Genomic DNA, 24,088 nt, shown 5'->3' on the forward strand with positions numbered 1-24,088 from the left:
TTGAGAAGGTGGTGGTGAGCCACCTTCTTGAACCGCTGCAGTCCGTGTGGTGAAGGTTCTCCCACAGTGCTTTTAGGTAGGGAGTTCCAGGATTTTGACCAAGCGACGAAGGAACGGCGATATATTTCCAAGTCGGGATGGTGTGTGACTTGGAGGGGAACGTGCAGGTGGTATTGTTCTCATGTGCCTGCTGCCCTTGTCCTTCTAGGTGGTAGAGGTCGTGGGTTTGGGAGGTGCTGTCAAAGAAGCCTTGGCGAGTTGCTGCAGTGCATCCTGTAGATGGTACACACTGCAGCCACAGTGCGCCAGTGGTGAAGGGAGTGAATGTTTAGGGTGGTGGATGGGGTGCCAATCAGCGGGCTGCTTTGTCCTGGATGGTGTTGAGCTTCTTGAGTGTTGTTGGAGCTGCCTCATCCAGGCAAGTGGAGAGTATTCCATCACACTCCTGACTTGTGCCTTGTAGATGGTGGAAAGGCTTTAGGGAGTCAGGAGGTGAGTCACTCGCCGCAGAATACCCAGCCTCTGATCTGCTCTTGTAGCCACAGTATTTATATGGCTGGTCCAGTTAAGTTTCTGGTCAATGGTAACCCCCAGGATGTTGATGGTGGGGGATTCGGTGACGGTAATGCCGTTGAATGTCAAGTGGTGGTGGTTAGACTCTCTCTTGTTGGAGATGGTCATTGCCTGGCACGAATGTTACTTGCCACTTATCAGCCCAAGCCTGGATGTTGTCCAGGTCTTGATGCATGCGGGCACGGACTGCTTCATTATCTGAGGGGTTGCGAATGGAACTGAACACTGTGCAATCATCAGCGAACATCCCCATTTCTGACCTTCTGATAGAGGGAAGGTCATTGATGAAGCAGCTGAAGATGGTTGGGCCTAGGACACTGCCCTGAGGAACTCCTGCAGCAATGTCCTGGGGCTGAGATGATTGGCCTCCAACAACCACTACCATCTTCCTTTGTGCTCGGTCTGACTCCAACCACTGGAGAGCTTTCAGTGTTAAATCAGCGCCTGGCTTAATTTTTTACTGATAATAATCTGGTGTTTTATTTGGTTCATGTGAACAAGTGGCTGCTTAATTCAGGTACAGGACCTGTTTAATATGAAAATGTTTGGTCCAATGGCAAAACTCCAGCTAAAAGTGACCAGATGAGCAGCCTATTAAGTATTGCTACAGGAAACATTTAAGATTTTCCTGTATCACTTTTAACTATGTTTTAAGGTTGGAACTTTCAATTGGTATAGTTCACATATAAACGCTTAACACACACGTACTACAATCGTGAGTGCACTATTTTTACACAAGTATTAACCCATTTAAAATAAACATAACGTGTAATAAGTGTGCACCGAGGAATATGAGCGTGTCAAGTGTTTTACGTGAAATTCACCATGAGAAGTCTTCAGAATCCTAACAGATATCATAAGGTGTAAATGTTAATTGTGAAATATTGCTTTGAAAAGTACTGTAGCCTAAACCACCTTCTGAGTTTGCGGTTTATAAAGGAATTCATTGGCATCCAGAAGTTCAACAATGTACAGATGAGCCGTGCTGCGTTTCCAGATCCTTCCCTTACTGTTCTTCAGAAATCCTAATATTAGAATCTTGAAAAGGAATTCTTCCAGTCTTTTCCTTACCTTACAAAAGGAAAAGAATCATAAGGATTAACGTAAACACAGTCACAAAATCTATGCTGAATTCCAGATAAGGTTGACTCCATGGCCAAGATTTTAGCCCGGAGCTGGGAAGGGGGCATCAAATCGCGGACAGGAAACCTGGAAGTACGGGTTTCTCAGACGTCCTTACGATTTTGACGTAAGGGTGTCTTTTTTTTTTGTTGGTTTGTCATCCGACTGGCCGGTCTGATTGACAGGCTGGCCTTAGTCGGACGGGGGCAGCGCAAGGAAGAAGACGTGAAAAGGTAAGTCTTCAGGTTAGCCTTTCATTGCATGGATGGGGTGGCATAGGGGGCATCGATGGGCACAGGGGCACCTAGAGGAATGAGGGTCACACGGGGTGGGGGGGGGGGTGGCAGAGTCAGTCATGGCGAGCGGGATCAGGGATCAGTCACCCCAGGGGGGCAGTCGGAATCGGGGGTCATCAAGGTGGTCCGGGATCGTTAGGGAAGGGGGGAAATCAGGGATCATCATGGTGGTCCGCGATCATTGCGGGGGGGGGGGGGGTCCGCGATCATTGGGAGCCTGGGGGAAGCATTCCTGCTCCTCCGAGCCCACAAGCTGTGCCAGAAAACGCACCCCCCTGCAGTTTTAGGCCTTCCCGCCTCCTTTCGTGTGGTGTGAAGGAGAAGGCCCGGGAATCCTGGCCCCTAGGGATTGAAATCGCAAAACCTTTGGAAATGGAGGCCCGCAGCCTCCTTGAAAGGTTTTAGTGACCAACCCGCCTCCTGGGTGTGGGCTGCTTGCCTGCCCCGGTGAAAACCGGAAATGGACGGGTTGGAGGCGGGTTGGGGATGGGTCTGTAATTGATGCGATTTTCAATGCCCACCCCCCGCCTCCCAACCCACCCGTTTTTCGAAGTTAAAATTCTGCCCCATATTTCGAAAGAACAACTGGATCTTTACTAAGATCTAATTCTTTTCAGAAAGTAAACAGTGCAATGGAATCTGGTATCTAAAACATCCAGTACACAGAACCTCTATTATCTGCCATAATGGAGGGGATCCCTCAATGAACAATCGAAATTGGTGGATAATCCCAAATTTTGGTCTTACATGTATGGTTCTGCAATACTCTAGGCATAGAAAAGTGCTGGAATCCATTATCAAGGAAGTGTAACAGGGCACTTAGAAAATCATAATAAAATTAGACAGAGCCAACATGGTTTTATTAAAGGAAAATCGTGTTTCACAAATCTATTAGAGTTTTTTGAGGACGTAACTAGCAGGATAGATAAAGGGGAACCAGTGGATAACCAGTGGTATATTTGGATTTTCAAAAAGCCATCGATAAAGTGCCACACAAAAGGTAAGCTCTCATGGGATTGGGGGCAATATGTTAGCATGGATAGAGGATTGGTTAACGGACAGAAAACAGAGAGTAGGAATAAACTGGTTATTTTCAGGTTGGTAGGCTGTAACTGGTGGGGTGCTGCAACAATCAGTGCTTGGGCCTCAGCTCTTTGCAATCTTTATTAATGACTTAGATGTATCCACGTTGCTGATGATACAAAAAAGCTAGGTGGGAAAGTAAGCTGTGAGGAGGACAAAAAGGACATGATTTTAGCCCAGGGGCGGGGAGGGGGTGGAATTCCTGTCGGGAAACCCATAAGTACGGGTATCGTGGGGCGGGTAGGTGGAAATTGTTGGGGGGGGGGGGGGGGGGGGTCAGGGATCATGGGGCAGGAGGTCGGAGTTCGTGGGGGGGGTGAAGGTCGGAGATTGTAGGGAGGGGCGGAGGTCGCTACAGGTAGGCTTGTTGGACATGGGGGAAGCACTCCTGCTCCTTCGGACCCACAAGCTGTGCTACAAAAGGCACTTACCTGCAGTTTGGACCTTCTCGCCTCCTCTCACGTGGCGTGAAGGAGAAGGAGAAGGCCCGGGATTCCCGGCCCCCAGGGGCTAAAAACAAAAAAGCTTCTTTAAAACCTTTCAATGCCCGACCCGCCTCCTGAGAGTGGGTTGGTCGCCCGCCCCTCATCCCGCCTCCGTGAAAACTGGAAATGGGTGGGTTGGAGGTGGGTTTTAGATTTTTGCAATTGTTGCTGCCCCCCTGCCCCCAGCACACCCGTTTCTCCAGGCTAAAATCACGCCCTAAGAGTCTACAAAGGGATACAGACAGGTTAAATGAGTGGGCAAGAAGGTGGCAGATGGAGTATAATGTGGGGAAATATGAGATTATACACTTTGGTGGGAAGAATAGAAAAGCAGAATTTTTTTAAGTGGTAAGAAACTATTAAATGTTGGTGTTGAGAGAGATTTGGGTGTCCTTGTGCCCAAAACACAGAAAGTTAACATGCAGCAAGCAATTAGGAAGGCAAATGGTATGTTGGCCTTTATTGCAAGGGGGTTCGAGTACAAGAGTAAGGAAGTCCTGCTACAATTGTACAGGGCTTTGGTGAGACCACACCTGGAGTACTGTGTACAGTTTTGGTGTCCATACCCAAAGAAGGGTATACTTGCCTTGGAGGCGGTGCAACGAAGGTTCACCAGATTGGGATGAGGGGATTGTCTGACGAGGAGAGATTGAGTAAAATGGGCCTATTTCCTCTGGAGTTTTGAAGAATAAGAGGGGATCTCATTGAAACGTATAAAATTCTTAGAGGGCTTGACAGGGTAGATGCTGAGAGGCTGTTTCCCTTGACTGGAGAGTCTCGAACTAAGGGGCATAGTCTCAGAATAAGGAGTTGGGCATTTAGGACTGAGATAAGAAGGAATTTCTTCACTCAGAGAGAGTGGTGAATCTTTGGAATTCTCTACTCCGGACGGTTGTGGATGCTCAGTCGTTGAGTATATTCAAAGCTGAGATGATAGCTTTTTGGACTTTAAGGGAGTCGGGCGGGAAAGTAGAGTTGAGGCCGAAGATCTTATTGAATGGCAGAGCAGGCTCGAGAGGCCGTATGGCCTATTCATGCTCCTATTTCTTATGTTCTTATGATACAAGTCCAATAAAAATAAGAGAAATTGTATTTTATCTTTCTTGAAGTTGCTGTATGTCAGACGGAATGAGATTGGTATCGGTGGGCTGCACAATGTCTTATGCAAGGCTTTGTCCCATGAAAATTCTGGCAGATAATTAAGAAGGCAGAGATCAGAATGCAGGTGATCGTGTTGTAAAAGGAATAATATTCCACAATTCTAGAAGAATTCTGGAGAACATGTACAAATTGCATGACATTTTCAGGGAGAAAATTACCTGCTGAAAATAGACCTCATTGTCTTCAGAATGGCCCCGATTTTAACTGCGCCCACCTGGTGAAATCCAGGCTGGGGGGGGGGGGGGGGGGGGGGGAGGGGAGGGGGGCAGTTAAAATAACACGAGTCAGTTACCCCCTCTGATTTCGCTTCCTTCCCACTCTGTCCTGATATTAACCTGCTCCTTTGAGCGGGCAAGCAGGACACCCGGAGGAAGGAAGTGCGGTCCCACGAGCTGCCAGGGACTGTTCCCACGGGTCCCTGGCTGCGGCCTCCCGCTGCAAATCACTGCTCCTGCTCGCCGGCCAGGCTGGCAATTTGGCCGGCTTTCGGGCAGGAGTCTGCAGCAGATTATTCAAATGAGGCGACAGGGCCAGCACATCCCTGGCTTTGCTGGGTTTTCCCCGCGTTCCCTCCCCGCCAATATCGGGGCCATCAACTCTGATGATTACTTACAGGTGCTGCATCAATATGGAATATCATTGGCTGTCTAAGATTGCACATGCTTGAAGGGTCATACAACTTTTGAACTATCCGGTTTTCATCAATAGCAGGCTCAATTAATCGGATTCTCTTCAGAGCATTGTGGTTTCTAGGACAGCACTGTGACAGTTTTTCATGCAGTCGGTCAACATAGAGGGACTTTCCTGTATGAGAAACAAACATCAGAAATATTAGAAAGCTCGTATTTTAATTGATCTTAAAAAGGCCTCTCATGTCGAGTATTAAATAAGCACAATGGGGAATAAGGGAGAAATGCACATGCAAATTTTATTTCCTCACAGGTTAAAATTTCCCTTTTCCCTCTGCCTCAAATCCTAGAATTATCCCTGTTGTTCCCCCTCCCCTCCCAAAATTTTGGCTGTGCTTCTGCAATTCTACAGTAACAAAAGGTAAAAAGTACAGACTTTGGTACCTACCCACTCCAGGTCTTTTTGACGATACAATTCTGACAGAAAGCCGGTCATGGAATACCTGAGCAGCAGAGTTTTGCCTCAGAGGGATAGTGAAATGATATATTAGGTACTGCTGAATGGCTTCTGTTTTAATATTCAGCCCTATAGGTACTTTGTAATGACTGAGATATGATGGGATGTAGCAGTGCTGGCGCTTAGCATCACAGATTACAACAAACTGATACTCTGGATTACAGTGACGCACCAATTCTTCAAACAATTCTCCAAATCGGACACTCGTTTCATAACTCAGGCAATCAGCGTGTATTAGTGTATAGATTTTCTGTTCATGAGACCCTATGCTCAAAGCCCTCCGTAAAAACAGTTCCACTTCTTCATAAGTCGTTTCCTCTGAGCACAAAAGAACTTCATCATAGGTTGGCAGAGGCTGACTTGGATTTTGCATGTAGACACATAAAGCAGCCCTGAAGATCTCGGGCTGTGGACAGACTATGACATTCGGTCTTCCATGATGCAGAGAGGGAGGAAGCTGTCTTCTTACTGTTTTCTCATTCATACCTGAGAGACAGTTAAGTAGTTCGCCAAAAGCATATATATCTAAATGGTCCATCAAGAAAGCAGTGATGTTTTCCATAAATGTGTCCCAGAGGAGTGTAATCTTCTCAGAAAGACTTGCATTTTCCATTTGGGAAGACATCTTTGATATGCCAGCATCTTGCATTTCCTCACATACTGACTCTGCAGCCTCAATATCCTGGAACTCTGCAGCCTCAATATCCTGGAACTGGGCAGGCTCTGAATATTGGAATTCAGCACCCTCAATATCCTGGAACTGGGCAGGCTCAACATAGTGGAACTCCATTACCTCATTATCACGTTCCTCATAATGGCTTCGAGTAGATGTCTGAACATAAGCTCTTTCTGGACTGTACTTTAGTGACCTTGCATTGGATGGACCAAAGTCTATCAAATCCAAATCCACATCATCCAAATCCACATCACTTTCACTCTCCCCAGTTTCCAGCTCGGAATCACCTATCTCCTCATCTTCGGAATTCTCATTTGATGTAATTAGCTGAGGCATCGCACTTCTGATATCCTTCGCAGTGCAGTCAGGTTTAATGAATGACAGCATTGCCACCACCTGCTCGCACAAAGGCTTCCCAGCAGCAAAGCTTCCCAGTTCTGAGCACAGATACACAATCTGTTCTGCTGTATAGTAATTCAGATAGTAGAACTTTGCTCGTTTCTTCTCAATAAACTCGCACCAGTTCTGAAAGCACGTCTCCAATGCTCTGCACAAAACTTGTAGCTGCTCTGAGATGTCTCCACCTACTTTTAGACATCCAATGTCTTTTACATTGAAGTCCATTGTTAGGCAGACATCACTCTCTTTATTGCAGAACACTTGTGTCTTCCAGTTTCTGTAAAGCATATTTCCAGATGAGTGCAATTCAATAAATGCCACTCCGAGCCTTTGGACATTGTTAAAGTTCTGTCAAAAATAAAATGTGTTCAAGAATATAAATATTAAAATAGCTGAACTTGCAGCAGAGAATTTAGGGTTTAGGTTATTTAAATGCACAGCTAAAAGTGCAATAAATATGTAATAACTATTTAAATGCTGTACACATTTCTAATCATGATTGTAACATCACATTAGAGCACCATTGATAAAATGTACATTACTAACCGAAGAAACTTTTCATACAAAAACATCTTAAACACTAAAAGAGTCATGCCATCAGTTCCCTTTGAAATATCTAACAATTATAAACAATTATCGGTCACTTTTTGTACTTTTCTTTCTTATGTCCACTTCTGCAAACTTTTTATACTAAAAACAGTTGAGTGTTGATAACAGTGATGAAGGGCAAGCTTCATTGAGTTACTATGCCAGTCAGTGTGACAAAGATAGTCTGATCATTGAAACACTCTGGGTAAATGTGTAAGAAAGATTTTCCTGGTCCAGCGCCTTGGCGTACTGGGTCACCTGGGTGTAGTGAATACAGGTAAACAGGAAAAATGAGTCAATGCTTTAATGGGTGAGTAGAGCCCGATATTCCTGTATTCGTTGGGTCCAGTTGATCCAGTATGCCCAGGTACGGGACTAGGAAATGGTAAGAGCCTCTCTTTAAATAGGTGGACATAAATTGCTTTGAGTTTTCTTTCCTTACTTAGTCCAACAAGCTAGGCTGATTTTCATTATGGAGTAAAAATAAATTCTCTTCATCCAAATAAAATCTTGTAAGGTTTGGCATAGAGATTAAAGCCAAGTTATTTTACAAGTCCTTTTATTTAATACTTTTTTTTACCTCCATGAATCTGGCAACTTCGTCTTTCCCACGATCTCTTTTTCCCGACATCAACATTAATTTGTTCTGTAATTCCTTCAGTTCTTCCAATGTGTATTCCTTGCATTCTTTGGTGCTCTCATCATAAAGGCTCAGCCGAAGGACACTTTCTAGTGACAGCTAAACAAGATTACACGTAAAATTCAGATCAAATGGTACAACTTCGATTCAACACTATAAGGGTTGCATACAATGCACAGCAAACTAATCAGCAGAAAACATGCTTTTGGTTTTATGCGAAGGGTTGTGCTGTACTGTGCTCACTTTATTAAAATATAATTTGTTCTATATAATCAGAAGCCTATAGTAAATACACCTCTAGGCATGGTGGTGGTGGTTAATGCTTTCCATTCATATTGTTGTCATTGTGAGTAACAGAGTCTCTGTGCCATGCAACAGTCTGTCTGTGTCACTTGGGATGGTGATGTGAGATACGACTATTCTTGTGACCAGAGCATGAGCCAGCATAGTCTCAACCATTCATGAGGAAACTAAGAAATCTATCAACTAAATCAATGCTAACAGAAAGGGAAAGATTCACACAAACTAGATAAAATAGAGATTCTGGTCCAACTCCAATTCTACTTCTATTATTTCAGGACTAAAACTAGTAATCGATGGGGACTGTGATGGAATGGGTTAACACACTATCTTTTCACCAGTGGTACCTAAGTGAACTCAGGATAGAAGTTTCCTCTTTTTCACCACCATTTAGAAGGGTTGTATGTGGAATGACTATAAATCCCTACTGGATGTTAGTCCACTGCACAACCTGTTGGTAAAAACACAATTTGACAATCCCCTTTCGAGAGACCATGAGGTAAGTTGTCGTCTTTAGCTCTCCTGGTGCAGAGATTTGTATGGTGGGAGTCCATATCAGGAATTTGAGTGTGTGATGTTTACCTCGTAAGGTAACTGGTGTGAGAAATGGAAGAAATTCACAGGTCCAAAAGGATGTGGACTTTTGAATTTGGGATTAAAGCACACTAGAGGGGGAAAGTTGTGGGAGCCTTTGCTTTGCATTTGGCCTATGGTATATGCGATCTGGGAGTGCTCAGTGTTGTCAATGGGTGTTCTATTTCCAACATTGTTATCAGTCACTTTGATATGTTCAAACGTTCACCAAAACAATTAGGTATCGATTGGCCTGGTCCACCTAACCCAACCTCACTCTAGGACCACCTAACGCAACCTCACCCTAGGACCACCTAACCTAACCTCTCCCTAGGACCACCTAACCTAACCTCTCCCTAGGACCACCTAACCTAACCTCTCCCTAGGACCACCTAACCTAACCTCTCCCTAGGACCACCTAACCTAACCTCTCCCTAGGACCACCTAACCTAACCTCACCCTAAGACCACCGAACCCAACATCACCCTACCACTGTTGGTACCTCACCACAGCTTCCTTTTTACACTTTTACTAACTGTCTATTCAAATGCAATTACCTTTTCTTCATGCGGTTGTTCAATGTTGCCCACTGTATAAATTCCTTTGTTATTGATGGCTGCTGCTAGAGACAGGGAGGATGTTTCTACAGATCCATGACTTTCCCTCACTCTTTTCAGCCATTCCAAAAAACGAGCTGAATCGCTCTAAAGGAATAAAGAAATTAAAATATTCACAATACTTTCCGCCAGAATGAATTTCTGATGAATTTTTCTGTGCCATAACTTTCTATGACTACATAATTTAGCCTTTTTAAATAACATGACTATAATTATAATTAAATAATTTATTGGTTAGAATTATGATTTTCAAAACTTGTCTTGATAACTTATTGAGTTTACACAGCAAGCAGCTGAGCCATACAATTCAGGTGGGTTCCAGATCTCCGGTCTGCGATAAGTTCGCTGATCTCAGTCAGGGAAGTTGGCAGAGTGCTAAAATTAACCCCAATGCTTGGTTTAGGGAGAGGAGAGCAAAAAAAATTCAGCCAGGGATCCAGCTCCTGATCAGTGTCCATTGACTCCTGCTGCACATGCACATGTTGGACGTTAGATGAGAATGATGCTCCCATCGTGGAATAGCATCCAGGAGTTGATGTTCACATATGAGAAATGGCTACTTGGGCAGGATTCCAGGTGTGAATCTCAACGCTGGTACTGTACCCCCAGCAAGGACAGAATGCATCAGGAAAGATAGGGAGTGAAGAAAAATAAAGCAGAACTTTTTTTTTTTAAAAAGATTTTCTATCCAAAATTGCACTTGTTACTGAAATTCACAAAGCAGGGCTTGTGGAAGCAAGAAATGCCTGATAAAAGCTGTCAACACTGAGGGGTTATTTTATTATTGTTATTTGGGAAAGATTGGTATGAAATCAGTCACTGGGGCACACTGGGTGATATAGCTGAAGGCTGATTGTGTTGGACCACTGAAAGAGAGCAATACAATGTCGGTTCCAAGCCCCAATCTGTTAGGTTATTGTTACCAGTGGGAGTTTTTGGATTTCGGCATTTGGACAGGGAGGGGAATGGAGTTCAGCACTTCATGAGTCTTGGTCAGTTCCAAAGTTGAAGCTTCAAACTAAAGCAACTTTGCAGACTCCCAATGACTGTATGGGGCATAATTTAAAAATGTTACGGTTATTACTAGTTTTTCTGGTAGTCGTGGATCACTTTTAAGTGCCTTCTGGATTTTGGTTACAGAATTCATCAACTCTTTAAAATCAGTGTCCCGTTGCAGCCCGTAAATGAAGGGAGAATATCCCATCACAGCGTCATGGAAGCAGGCGACACGATCAATTTCCATGTCGTTTTCTCCGGCTGATATGGATGCCAGGTCCACAAACACTTTTACTTCCCTTAAATCTGAGTGACAGAAAAAAAAGAGAAAAAAAGCAACAATAAATAGAACCGGCAAAAAATGTTTTCAATTCTGTCGACAGCGACAACGAGAAAGCCAGAATTAAATCCAAAAATCGAATAAATTATATTTTCACTTACTTGTCAAAGCTTCTTTCACCCACTTTATAAATGGCTGCTTTCGAACAAATTCCCTTAAGCACTCTATGCATTTCGCATCAATTTTCACCAATTGTTGTTTGATCTTAATTAAGTCTCTGTCAACATATTGTAGATGTTGTTCCTTGAAAGAGTTTTCATTCTGAATAAAAAAAGAAATATCTGACATTGGCTGAAGGATGTGAAGTTTCAGGACAAAATAACACTGGCAAATTGTACCCTTGATCCAATTGTGTGATCAGTACTGAATCATTCATGTAAATGAATGATGAAAACTGTAGAATGTAGTAGGCTATTTACTGCTGGTAATTAACAACTCTGCTAAGCTGACAGTCAGATCTCTTCATTTAGCTATCAGTAAATAGTAATTCTTTTTATTTTCTTGTTACGGATGAGGAAGGGCATTTGGCCCATCATAATTCATCCATCTAAGAAAGACCTTACACTCACCCAATCTCAGCTTTTCTTGTTATATATAAATGACTGGGACTTGGGTATAGGGAGTACAATTTTGAAGTTTGCGGATAACACAAAACTTGGCAACGTAGCAAATAGTGAGGAGGATAGTAGCAGACTTCAGGAGGAGGTGGACAGACTGGTGAAATGGGCAGGCACATGGCAGATGTAATTTAATGCAGAGTATGGAGTGATGCACTTTGGGAGGAACAACATGGAGAGGCAGTATAATCTAAATGGTACTATTTTGAGTGGGTGGGGGGGGGAAGACAAGAGCAGAGGGACCTGGGGGTACATATTCACAAATCTTTGAAAGTGGCAGGGCAAGTTGTTAAGGTGGTTAAGAAAGCAAATGGGATACTTGGCATTGTAAATCGGGGCACTGAATACAAAAACAAGGAAGTCATGCTCAACCGTTACAAATCACTGGTTAGGCCTCAGCTGGGGTATTGTGTACAATTCTGGGCACCACACTATAGGAAGGATGTCAAGACCTTGGAGAGGGTACAGAGGAGGTTTACCAGGATGGTACCAGGGATCAGGGACTTTAGTTATGACTGAAGGAGGTGGAGCTGTTCTCCTTAGAGCAGAGAATGTTAAGGCCAAATAGAGGTATTCAAAATAATGAGGGGTTTTGATAGAGCAAGTAGGGAGAAACAGTTTCCTCTGGTAAGTGGGCCAGTAACCAAATTTGAAATAATTGGCAAAAGAACTAGAGGGGAAATGAGGAGAATTTTTTTCACAGAGGGTTGTTAAGATCTGGAATGCACTACCTGAAAGGGTGGTGGAAGCAGATTCAGTAGGCAACTGAACATGCACTTGAAAGAACTAATTCGCAGAGTTATGCGGAAAAAGCTGGGGTGTGGGACTAAATTAGACAGCTCTTTCAAAGAGCCGGCACAGGCATGATGGGCCGAATAGCCTCCTTCTGTGCTGTAAGATTCTATGATTTAATTGCTTCTGAAATGATTCCAGGGTTTGCCTCCACTACTCTGTCTGGAAGTTCTGAATTAATACTCTTATTGTTACTGCTGCCTGCCATGTTTTGTACTTGATCCTTCCCCGGCTATAACATTTCAGCCATAATAATGTAGTTCACCACATCAATAGTTTTATAACTCAGGAGGTATCATGCAACTTCATCAACCACCATTAATCCAAGAAACAGGAAATATAACACCCCCCCAACCAAAATCCAGCACTAATACTGGTAAGTAACAAAGCTAACAGCTAGTCCAAAATTTGTCCTATTTTGGAAACGGGGGCCTAAAAGGTCCATCTCGCAATAACTGCATGGCAATAAAAAGTTACTAATCTACAAACTAATATACTTACTATTTTTGTCAACTTCTGAATTATTGTGAAGTCACCAGTCAGCTCCAACTCCTTCACTATGTCTTCAATCGTTCGTGCAGAATCGACAGCTAAATGAAGTGCATAATACTCTTTGATCTGATCAAGCCTCTCCTCAGGCCTATTTCTTCCGTTTACCACTTTGAACATGATGGATAACTCCTTCATTATATCATCAGATTGCTCTCGAAGATCGAGAAACATCCTGTCAATCTCCTGGAATGTTATGGTACCCTCTTGGGTTTTCCTGCACAGGTCTACATAATCAGTCCAGCAAAGGTCCCAGATTCCGGTGCAGAGGTCTAACAAAGTTTCCTCATCATAGTTGGTCTGTGCTGCGGCTTGCAGCCAGCAGTTTAGAAGAACGCTGCTGTCTGTGAATTCATGCATGCTAAGTGCCATATGTTTAACATCACTGCTCAGGTTAAAATATTTAACCTCGACAGCAGACTGATTTTCAGATTCTTCATCTGTCCAGCACTTTGTTCTGACGAGTTCATCGAGTCTCATGGATTGGATATTGGCCTTGTGCTTTTCTTCAAGGGGAGTTATGTCAGTGACTGCAAAGCAAGGCGGCACAAGTAATGGGATTTCTTAAACAGCATCATTCTCCATCAATTATACATAGATTTGAAGGACATTGAAAATATTTAGATTCGACAATCCCTATGTATCTCAGATTTTGATCAGTTTAAATTTCATTTCAGACAATAAAATTGAGAACTTTACAATCAATGAGCAGATCTTTAAACAGATACTATCAGATTAAATTTATAAGTATCGTGTGCAGTTTTCACCCCAATAGTTATAAATGGTGGGGAAAATACAGCGATAACCCACTAACTTATATTTTTAAAAAATTAACAAAAAAGCTAATGTCTTAAATTAAAAGGAATTTCAATTTCCAGTACTGCTGTGTTTAAGGTTTTTAGCTTTTCTAGTGCCTGTACAGTTTTATGGCTGTCTAGCATTTGATATTATTTTTAAACTTATTGAAATCCAGCAGCACTCCTTTTGAATTCATGAACAAGTTATTGAGTCACTCCATCTGTACACATCCAGGCTGTGGTACAAGTCTTTCTGAGCAAAATTGTGCCCATTAACTACGACTCGAGGGAAGATTCCAACCCCAGTTGTTGGATCGGTTGTCCTGTGTTCACTTGGTTGATGATACAGACACTGTCATTTGGCCATCTGGACTTAAAATAATTGAAGAGCTTCATTTTCACCTTATAAACCCTGACTAATAAGTACTGTTTTAGTCAGAATATGAGCCAAAATTTTAAAAAGAATTCCTTTTTATGAAAACTTGTGTCTTTTTGAATGGGCCATTCATTCAGGAACTCGATTATGATTGAAAAATAACAATGATTACAATCATAAGAATATAGATGAATGGAGTTCATGTGAAGAGAAGCTTCCAAAGAATGAATCCGAATTTTGCAGCTAAACCCACAAGTAAGGAACACATTCCCACATCTTTAAGGTCATAAAAGAACTGCAGTATTTGACCTCAATAATGATCATTTCAGGAGGTGAAATGTTAGACACAGTAAATATTTCAATATTTTCTTTATTAATTCTAAGTCAAAATAATATATGTCCTATACCAGCGTTTGTGGCATCTGAGAAATTATGATAGTGAGTGGCAATGCAGACTATTCCTTTTATCTGCTTCAATCCGTGGTAATTATTCTTATATCGTGCTTACAAATTTGAATTTTAAAAAAAATGAATGTAGTTTTCATTTGTTTGAAAGATTCGGGTTAACATTAATTAAACAATTACTGAGAATCCCTGATCTGTACTCTCTCCTTTGTTGATCAGCCATTCAAATAACACATGCACCATCTTTGGAAAGGAAAGTTTGATAAATACTGCACCTGTGATAGTCTCATGAATTTTATTAATCATATTGATTAGAGTTTTGATGGTACTTTTCTCGTTCAGAAACGCTTGAAGTTCTTCTCCTCTCCTTGACAGCAGATGTTCAACATTAACCTGAAAGAATCTTTTCTCCTTATGGACTGGGTGTTGCTGTTCTGTAAATCAAGCACACACCATCAGTTTATCACTACAGTAGAATTTAGACCCCTTCTACAGGGCAAAAAGGGTTGTAATTGGATCAGAATGAGTAAAAAGTGCAATGGGCAGGCATATTGCTGCATTGACACTTCAGCCAATACACAATGTTGCTGATGATTGCAATACATTGTTGGCCAGCAGCAGGCTCAGAATAGACTAAGACCTGAGGAAGGAGGGAGCCTCCGAAAGCTTGTGAATTTAAAATAAAATTGCTGGACTATAACTTGGTGTTGTAAAATAAAATTGCTGGACTATAACTTGGTGTTGTAAAATTGTTTACAATTGTCAACCCCAGTCCATCACCGGCATCTCCACATCAAGATTAAGTTCCTTTGCATTGAATGGGAATTCTTGATTACCACCTTTCTGCTGGAATGTGTTGGCTGTAGTTGCAAAGGAAATCTTGACGTAGCGACATCTTAGTTTTAAAGACACATAAAGGGGAGGAGTTCACCTCCCTCCACCCAGCAGAAACCAGCCGGAATGTGTGTTACAATCGAACAGCGCTTTTTCCCGCTCTGATACTGCCCCGCGGCAATTCCAGCGACGGGCGGTTCAGGTGTCTGTCTGAGTCAGGCAGACGCCTCGTTTATGTACGCGAATCGGGGTCCTATCACTCTGCTAGGACCCCAAGGCAATTCTAACAGCCTTTTAGCTTGAGTGATCATGTGGTCACTCTGAAAAATGACACTTGCCCAAAATCCAAATGGTAAATAAATAAACTTTTCTTTGTGGGGCCCAGAGGAGCAGGAGTGCCACTTTATCTGCATAAGTGATTCTTCCACCATGTTTTCTACATATGATTCAGGAGAGTACGCACTGTACCGCACTGTATCCGCTAAAGGCATGGATCAATGCTGTGGATTCAATTGAATGCAGGCTCGTGAGGAGCATGGAGCAGTTGGGCCAAGTGGCCTGATTCTGTGCTGTACATTCTATGTAACGTGTTAATAAAGTCAGTGTTGAGACAGAGTTAATCGTGCGATCTTATATATCTAACTTACGTGCTTGAAATAAATCGGTGTATTCCTTTTTTTTACGTAGGATCCACTGTAGATCATCAATCTTCACAGATCCATTATAGAGACTTTCAACCAGCATGTGAAAACTGTTCTCAACATCTTTTAGTAAACTTCTTGCTTCTTCCAAGACATCAAGTTTACTGCAGTCACCTAGAGATCGCCATATATATCAGATAAAAATTATATTAATGCAACTAATATAATAGCAAACACAGTACTAATATTTTCATTGGAAAAGGTTCCACATGTATGCTGACAACACCCAACTCGACCTCACCACCACCTCCCTCAACCCATCCTCTCTTTGATTTGTCACACTACTTGTGCGACATCTGGTACTGGATGAGCAAAAATTTGCTCCAACTAAATGTTGGGAAGACCAAAGCCACTGTCCTGTCTCCACCCCTGCCTCAGCTCATCTGCTGCTGAAACCCTCATCTGTTCCTTTATTACCTCCAGACTGGACTATTCCAATGCTCTCCTGGCCAGTCTCCCATTTTCCACACTCCATAAACTTGAGCTCATCCAAAACTCTGCTGCTCGTATCCTAACTTGCACCCAGTCCTGCTCTCCCATCACCCCTGTGCTCACTGACGTACACTGGCTCCCAGTTCGGGAACGCCTTGAATTTAAAATTCTCATCCTTGTTTTCAAATCCCTCCATAGCCTCGCCCCTCCCTATCTCTGTAACCTCCTCCAGCCCTACAATGCCCCCCGAGATCTCGGCGCTCCTTCAATTCTTGCCTCTTGCGCATCCCTGATTTTAATCGCTCCATCATGGTGGCCGTGCCTTCAGCTGCCTAGGCTCTAAGCTCTGGAATTCCCTCCCTAAACCTCTCTGCCTTTCTAACTTTCTCTCCTCCTTTAAGACACTCCTTAAAATCTACCTCTTTGACCAAGCTTTTGGTCACATATCCTAGTATCTCCTTATGTGGTTTGAGTCAAATTTTGTTTGATAATGCTCCTGTGAAGAGCCTTGAGATCTTTTACTATGTTAATATAAATGCAAGTTGTTGTTGTTTTTGCAAATCCATACAGTAGGGCTTCAAAGATTCTCTAGCACTATCCATCTTTATTCTTTTGGAATCTGGCACGGTATCTGCTGGGGCTCAGTTCTGTTTCGTTTTGCTAGGTTCTCACTTGGAAAGCTCTAAATTTCAGGTATTTGTGAAGCTGTGGACCAGACCCACTGAACAATTCCAGCTTTTCTGGACTGCCAGGGAATGTGCATAGATCTTCCCCAAGTAAACCAGCAAGGACTGAAAACATACCCATCATTAGACTGGCTCGAGTTAAAGTTGAACGCTGTCCTTTCTCATGAGACTGCCAGGCATCACCATTAAATCAGGAAGAATTGAGTGCATTTCCTGTCTACTGTTAATACCACTCCTTCTCTAGACTAGTGAAACAACCTGATAATCCCTCCCCAACTAAACCACTAGGATTAATAAAATGTAAAAGGTAAACACCAGCAGTGGAACACCAGGGATTCAGACACATACCCTGTCAGCAACCTGCTATAAAATCACCTCCCTGCCTATACATTGTGGGCAGCAAGTTTTATATGACTGTAATGTTTATTTGAGTGTAACTAATACATAATAACCTTAGCTTCCATCCATACTTCTCCAAATTTTATGCATCAACAGTTCTTCAGAGGCCATTCGGCACACTTCCTTTCAGCTGATATATTTAGTGTTTCGCGTAAGCCTATTGGCCAATTCCCTCTTCCTTCTGGGCTCACTACCGATCTGAGATGAACAAAACCTCTCCCATTCCCTCTCAGTCAACTGGCTGGCTCCCACCTTCTCCTGGACATCCTGTTATGTATATTTCTACTCTCTCAAAGAACAAACATAAGAACATAAGAGATAGGAGCAGGAGTAGGCCATTTGGCCCTTTCAGCCTGCTCCGTCATTCAATGAGATCATGGCTGATCTGAATCTGGCCTCAACTCCACTTTCCCACCTTTTCCCCATTTCCTTTGACTCCCTTGCTGATCAAAAATTTGTCTAACTCAGCCTTAAATATATTCAATGGGGCAAAGAATTCCAAAGATTCACAACCCTCTGAGAGAAGAAATTTCTCCTCATCTCCATCTTAAATGGACAAACCCTTATTCTGAGACTATGCTCCCTAGTTCTAGATTCCCCTATGAGGAGAAACATCCTCTCAGCATTTACCCTGTCAAGCCCCCTCAGAATCTTATATGTTTCAATAAGATTTCCTCTCATTCTTCTAAACTACAGTGAGTAGAGGCCCAACCTGCTCAATCTTTCCTCAGAAGAAAACTCTTCCATACCTGGAATCAACCTAGTGAACCTTCTCTGAACCGCTGCCAATGCAAGTATATCCTTCCTTAAATAAGGGGACCAAAACTGTATGCAGTACTCCAGGTGTGGACTCACCACCACCTTGTACAGTTGCAGCAAGACTTCCCTGCTTTTATACTCCATCCCCCTGAAATAAAGGCCAATATTCCATTTGCCTTCCCAATTACCTAACTTTTTGTGTTTCATGTACGAGGACACCCAAATTCCTCTGTACTGCAGCATTGTGTAGCCTTTCTCCATTTATATAATATTTTGCTTTTTTATTCTTCCTACCAAAGTGGATGACTTCACATTTTCCCACATTATACTCCATCTGCCAAATTTTTGCCCACTCGCTTAACCTATCAGACACTTTGTGTCCTCCTCACAACTTACTTTTCCACCTACCTTGGTATCATCAACAAATTTGGCCACAGTGCACTCGCTTCCTTCATCCAAGTCACTGATATAGATTGTAAATAGTTGAGGTCCAGGTACTAATCCCTGCGGCACCCCACTTGTTACAGATTGCCATCCTGAAAATGACCCCTTTATCCCGACTCTCTGTTTTCTGTTAGTTAGCCAATCCTCAATCCATGCCAGTATATTACCCCCATCACCATGAGCTCTTATCTTGTGCAGTAACCTTTTATGTGGCACCTTTTCGAATGTCTTTTGGAAATCCAAATACACTACATCCACTGGTTCCCTTTTATCCACCCTGCTCATTATTTCCTCAAAGAACTCTAATAAATTTGACACGATTTCCCTTTCATAAAACCATGTTGACTCCCTTGATTTTATCTTGAGTCTCTAAATGTCCTGCTACTACTTCCTTAATAATGAATTTTAGCATTTTCCCAATGACAGATGTTAGGCTAATTAGCCTATAGTTACCTGCTTTCTGACTCCCTCCTTTCTTGATTGGTTACCCCTAAACATGATCCCTCTCGGACTTACATATACAAGAGTCACTAGTTAAAATAGGAATGGAACACAGTGGAGTAATTTAGCAGTTATGGTACTGGACTCGCAACCCAGAGGTAAAATTAAATTCAACAATACTGGTAATTTGAGGGCAGGCATCAGAATAAATGACCATGAAAGCTGCCGGATTGTTGTAAAAACCCAACATCAATCATTAATATCCTTCAGAGGAGAAAACCTACCACCCCAAATGCCCTCAGGGCAACTGGGGATGGGCAATAAATACTGCCTTGCCAGTGTCACTCACATCTCAAGAGAAAATACAAAAAGCTTTCCATTGACCAGTTATTTACATTGACAATTCGATACATTTCTGAGCAGATGATTTCATCAGAATCATTCAAAAAACATTAGAACACAACCTGTTGAAATTTACCCATTGCTGCAGCGACATAAACGGAAAATCAATTGAATATTCTGGGATTTGCAGAAGTGACATTTGAAATAACCACTGGATGGCAGAGTGGTAACTTTGCTCAGCTTCATTCTGAAACATCACTGAGCTGAAGGTTGATTGAGGTCAACAACGGAGCTGACCCACAGCCCTAGAACTATGATTACTGACTGAACTCTTACCACATATTAACAAAGTCTTGATTTTTTATCAAATAAAAGTAAATTTACACCAACTGATTACCTTGCAGAAGACAATAGTTTACGGCACAATCTGAACTCAGCACACAGCCAACACCTCCGCTATTGCTATCCAATGTTCTTTTCCAGGATTCTTCGATCAGTTTTGATAAAACTTTTGCTGATTTTTGGTTTTTCCATACCTGTAACTTTGTGAGCAGTTCTGCTTCCTTTTTACTCTAAAATTTAGTAGAAAATAAGATATTTAAAAAGATCAATTTTCACTATATTCCTGAACACAGCAAGTGCAGTTATTTCACAAATATAATTCACACCCAGATATAACTGACATGCTCCCTTTTTAGCATGTGTGTGTAAAATTATGACTACTTCCAATGAATCAAAGTTCATTACTGTACCTTCATTTTTCCACATTCACTTCTTTCACTTATAACTACTGTGCATACACATACAAGGGTAAATTCCACAATCTCACACTCTCAGCGAGGAGCCATGTTTTCAGTGAGCATGGAGTGGGGGGGGGGGGGGTGGGGGCGGTGGGGGCGGAGGAGGTGAAGAATCAGGGCTGTAATGCTGATGCTGCATTTTCAACCTAGGCTCCCTGTGAGTGAGGCTGCCTTACTGAGTGCACAAGATTGCAGAATTAACTCGAATATAGCCATGTACATGTTCATCCACAATATATACACTATTACCATAACTTAGCCATCTACAATTCACACTATTACAGCAGAATGTACCATATAACAGCCATCCAGAAGTCCATTTACAATACACACACTATTACAGCAGAAGTCCTTCTGCTGGTTATTAAAGGACTCGTCCTTCATTTTGGGATGTTAGCGATGAGGGGCGAACTCCATCTGCCACCGCACCAGTCCCATAACTGGGTACGGTAGCATAGTGGTTCTGTTACTGGACTAGTAATCGGGAGTCATAAGTTCACATCCTGCCACGGCAGCTAGGGAATTTAAATTCAATTAATTAAATAAAATCTGGAATAAAAAAAACTAGTATCAGTAATGGTAGCCATGACTGTCGTAGAAACCCATCTGGTTCACTAACGCCCTTTAGGGAAGGAAACCTACTGTCCTTACTCGGTCTGACCTATATATGACTCCAGACCCACAGCAATGTGGTTGATTCTTAATTGCCCTCTGAAATGGCCTAGCAAGCCACTCAGTTGTAAAATCTCACTACAAAAAGTCATAAGAATAAAACCGCACGGACCACTATACACCGGACACGACAAAGGCAAACCAAGCCCAGTTGACCCTGCAAAGTCCTCCATCACTAACAGCTGGGAACTTGTGCCAAAATTGGGAGAGCTGTCAGGAGGGAGTGGCCTCAGAGTCCTCAACATCGACTCCGGACCCCATGAAATCTCATGGCATCAGGTCAAACATGGGCAAGGAAACAGCTTGCTGATTACCACCTACTGCCCTCCCTCAGCTGATGAATCAGTCCTCTTCCATGTTGAGCATCACTTGGAGGAAGCACTGAGGGTAGAAAGGGCACAGAATGTACTCTGGGTGAGGGACTGCAATGTCCATCACCAAGAGTGGCTCAGCTGGCTGAGTCCTGAAGGACATAGCTGCCAGACTGGGCCTGCGGCAGGTGGTGAGCGAACCAACACGAGAGAAAAGCCTACTTGACCTCGTCCTCACCAATCGACCTGTCGCAGATGCATTTGTCCATGACAGTATTGGTAGGAGTGACCACTGCACAGTCCTCGTGGAGACGAAGTCCCGTCCTCACACTGAGGACACCATCCAACGTGTTGTGTGGCACTACCACCGTGCTAAATGGGATAGATTCAGAACAGATCTAGCAGCTCAAAACTGGGCATCCATGAGGTACTGTGGGCCATCAGCAGCAGCAGAATTGTATTCCAGCACAATCTGTAACCTCATGGCCCAGCATATTCCTCACTCTACCATTACCAACAAGCCAGGGGATCAACCCTGGCTCAAGGAGGAGTGTAGAAGAGCATGCCAGGAGCAGCACCAGGTGTATCTAAAAATGAGGTGCCAACCAGGTGAAGCTACAACTCAGGACTACATGTATGCTAAACAGCAGAAGCAACATGCAATAGGCAGAACTAAGCGATTCCACAACCAACGGATCAGATCAAAGCTCTGCAGTCCTGCCACATCCAGTCATGAATGGCGGTGGACAATTAAACAACTAACGGGAGGAGGAAGCTCTGTAAACATCCCCATTCTCAATGATGGCAGAGTCCAGCTCGTGAGTGCAAAAGACAAGGCTGAAGCGTTTGCAGCCAGAAGTGCCGAGTAGATGATCCATCTCGGCCTCCTCCCGATATCCCCACCATCACAGAAGCCAGTCTTCAGCCAATTCCATTCACTCCACGTGATAGTAAGAAGCGGCTGAGTGCACTGTATACAGCAAAGGCTATGGGCCCCGACAACATCCCGACTGTAGTGCTGAAGACTTGTGCTGTCGCGCCTCTAGCCAAACTGTACCAGTACAGCTCCAACACTGGCATCCACCCAACAATGTGGAAAATTGCCCAGGTATGTCCTGTCCACAAAAAGCAGGACAAATCCAATCCTGCTAATTATCGCCCCATTAGTCTGCTTTCAATCGTCAGCAAAGTGATGGAAGGTGTCATCGACAGTGCTGTCAAGCGGCACTAACTCACCAATAATCTGCTCACCGATGCTCAGTTTGGGTTCCGCCAGGACCACTCGGCTCCAGACCTCATTACGGCCTTGGTATAAACATGGACAAAAGAGCTGAATTCCAGAGGTGAGGTGAGGTGAGAGTGACTGCCCTTGACATCAAGGCAACATTTGACCGAGTCTGACACCAAGGAGCCCTAGTAAAATTGAACTCAATGGGAATCAGGGGAAAAACTCTCCAGTGGCTGGAGTCTTACCTAGCAAAAAGGAAAATGGTAGTGGTTGTTGGAGGCCAATCATCTCAGCCCCATGACATTGCTGCAGGAGTTCCTCAGGGCAGTGTCCTAGGCCCAACCATCTTCAGCTGCTTCATCAATGACCTTCCCTCCATCATAAGGTCAGAAATGGGGATGTTCGCTAACGACTGCACAGTGTTCAGTTCCATTTGTAACCCCTCAGATAATGAAGCACTCCGTACCCGCATGCAGCAAGACCTGGACAACATCCAGGCTTGGGCTGATAAGTGGCAAGTAACATTCGTGCCAGACAAATGCCAGGCAATGACCATCTCCAACAAGAGAGAGTCTAACCACATCCCCTTGACATTCAACGGCATTACCATCACCGAATCCCCCACCATCAACATCCTAGGGGTCACTACTGTCCAGAAACTTAACTGGACCAGCCACATAAATACTGTGGCTACAAGAGCAGATCAGAGGCTGGGTATTCTACGGCGAGTAACTCACCTCCTGACTCCCCAAAGCCTTTCCACCATCTACAAGGCACAAGTCAGGAGTGTGATGGAATACTCTCCACTTGCCTGGATGAGTGCAGCTCCAACAACACTCAAGAAGCTCGACACCATCCAGGACAAAGCAGCCCGCTTGATTAGCACCCCATCCACCACCCTAAACATTCACTCCCTTCACCATCGGCGCACCGTAGCTGCAGTGTGTACCATCCACAGGATGCACTGCAGCAACTCGCCAAGGCTTCTTCGACAGCACCTCCCAAACCCGCAACCTCTACCAGCTAGAAGGACAAGGGCAGCAGGCACATGGGAACAACACCACCTGCACATTCCCCTCCAAGTCACACACCATCCCGACTTGGAAATATATCGCTGTTCCCTCATCGTCGCTGGGTCAAAATCCTGGAACACCCTACTTAACAGCACTGTGGGAGAACCTTCACCACACGGACTGCAGCGGTTCAAGAAGGTGGCTCACCACCACCTTCTCAAGGGCAATTAGAGATGGGCAATAAATGCTGGCCTTGCCCACATCCCCATGAACGAATAAAAAAAGTCCGAAAAAAGGGGCTTCTCCAGCCTAACAGTGGCAGTTCTGATGAACGGTTCCACCTGAAATATTAACTTTTTTTTATATAAAGCTGGTCAATCTGCTATGCAGTCGCAGAATTGTAATTATTTATTTCAGATTTCCGACAGTCCTGGCTTTTCTTTTTACCTCCACAACAAACATGAGTGTGCTACTGACAACAAACACCAGTAACTG

The 24,088-nt window shown here is 43.4% G+C and overlaps 1 protein-coding gene across 4 annotated transcripts in view; it reads right to left on the reverse strand.

The window, feature by feature from the left end:
• LOC137341113 (E3 ubiquitin-protein ligase rnf213-alpha-like) overlaps positions 1-24,088 on the reverse strand; it is a 143,142-nt gene that overhangs the window by 67,056 nt on the left and 51,998 nt on the right. For all 4 annotated transcript variants that reach the window (XM_068004043.1, XM_068004044.1, XM_068004041.1 and 1 more), the window contains 11 exons: positions 19,967-20,141; positions 16,013-16,180; positions 14,807-14,965; positions 12,906-13,483; positions 11,097-11,256; positions 10,744-10,961; positions 9,600-9,746; positions 8,110-8,268; positions 5,798-7,289; positions 5,334-5,524; positions 1,489-1,644 (listed from right to left, as the gene is read on the reverse strand). In XM_068004043.1, coding sequence (XP_067860144.1) covers positions 1,489-1,644; positions 5,334-5,524; positions 5,798-7,289; positions 8,110-8,268; positions 9,600-9,746; positions 10,744-10,961; positions 11,097-11,256; positions 12,906-13,483; positions 14,807-14,965; positions 16,013-16,180; positions 19,967-20,141 — 3,603 coding nt within the window. The remainder of the gene's footprint in view (positions 1-1,488; positions 1,645-5,333; positions 5,525-5,797; positions 7,290-8,109; positions 8,269-9,599; positions 9,747-10,743; positions 10,962-11,096; positions 11,257-12,905; positions 13,484-14,806; positions 14,966-16,012; positions 16,181-19,966; positions 20,142-24,088) is intronic.

Source organism: Heptranchias perlo, chromosome 23 (genome assembly GCF_035084215.1).
Source record: "Heptranchias perlo isolate sHepPer1 chromosome 23, sHepPer1.hap1, whole genome shotgun sequence".
Classification (NCBI taxonomy): domain Eukaryota; kingdom Metazoa; phylum Chordata; class Chondrichthyes; order Hexanchiformes; family Hexanchidae; genus Heptranchias; species Heptranchias perlo.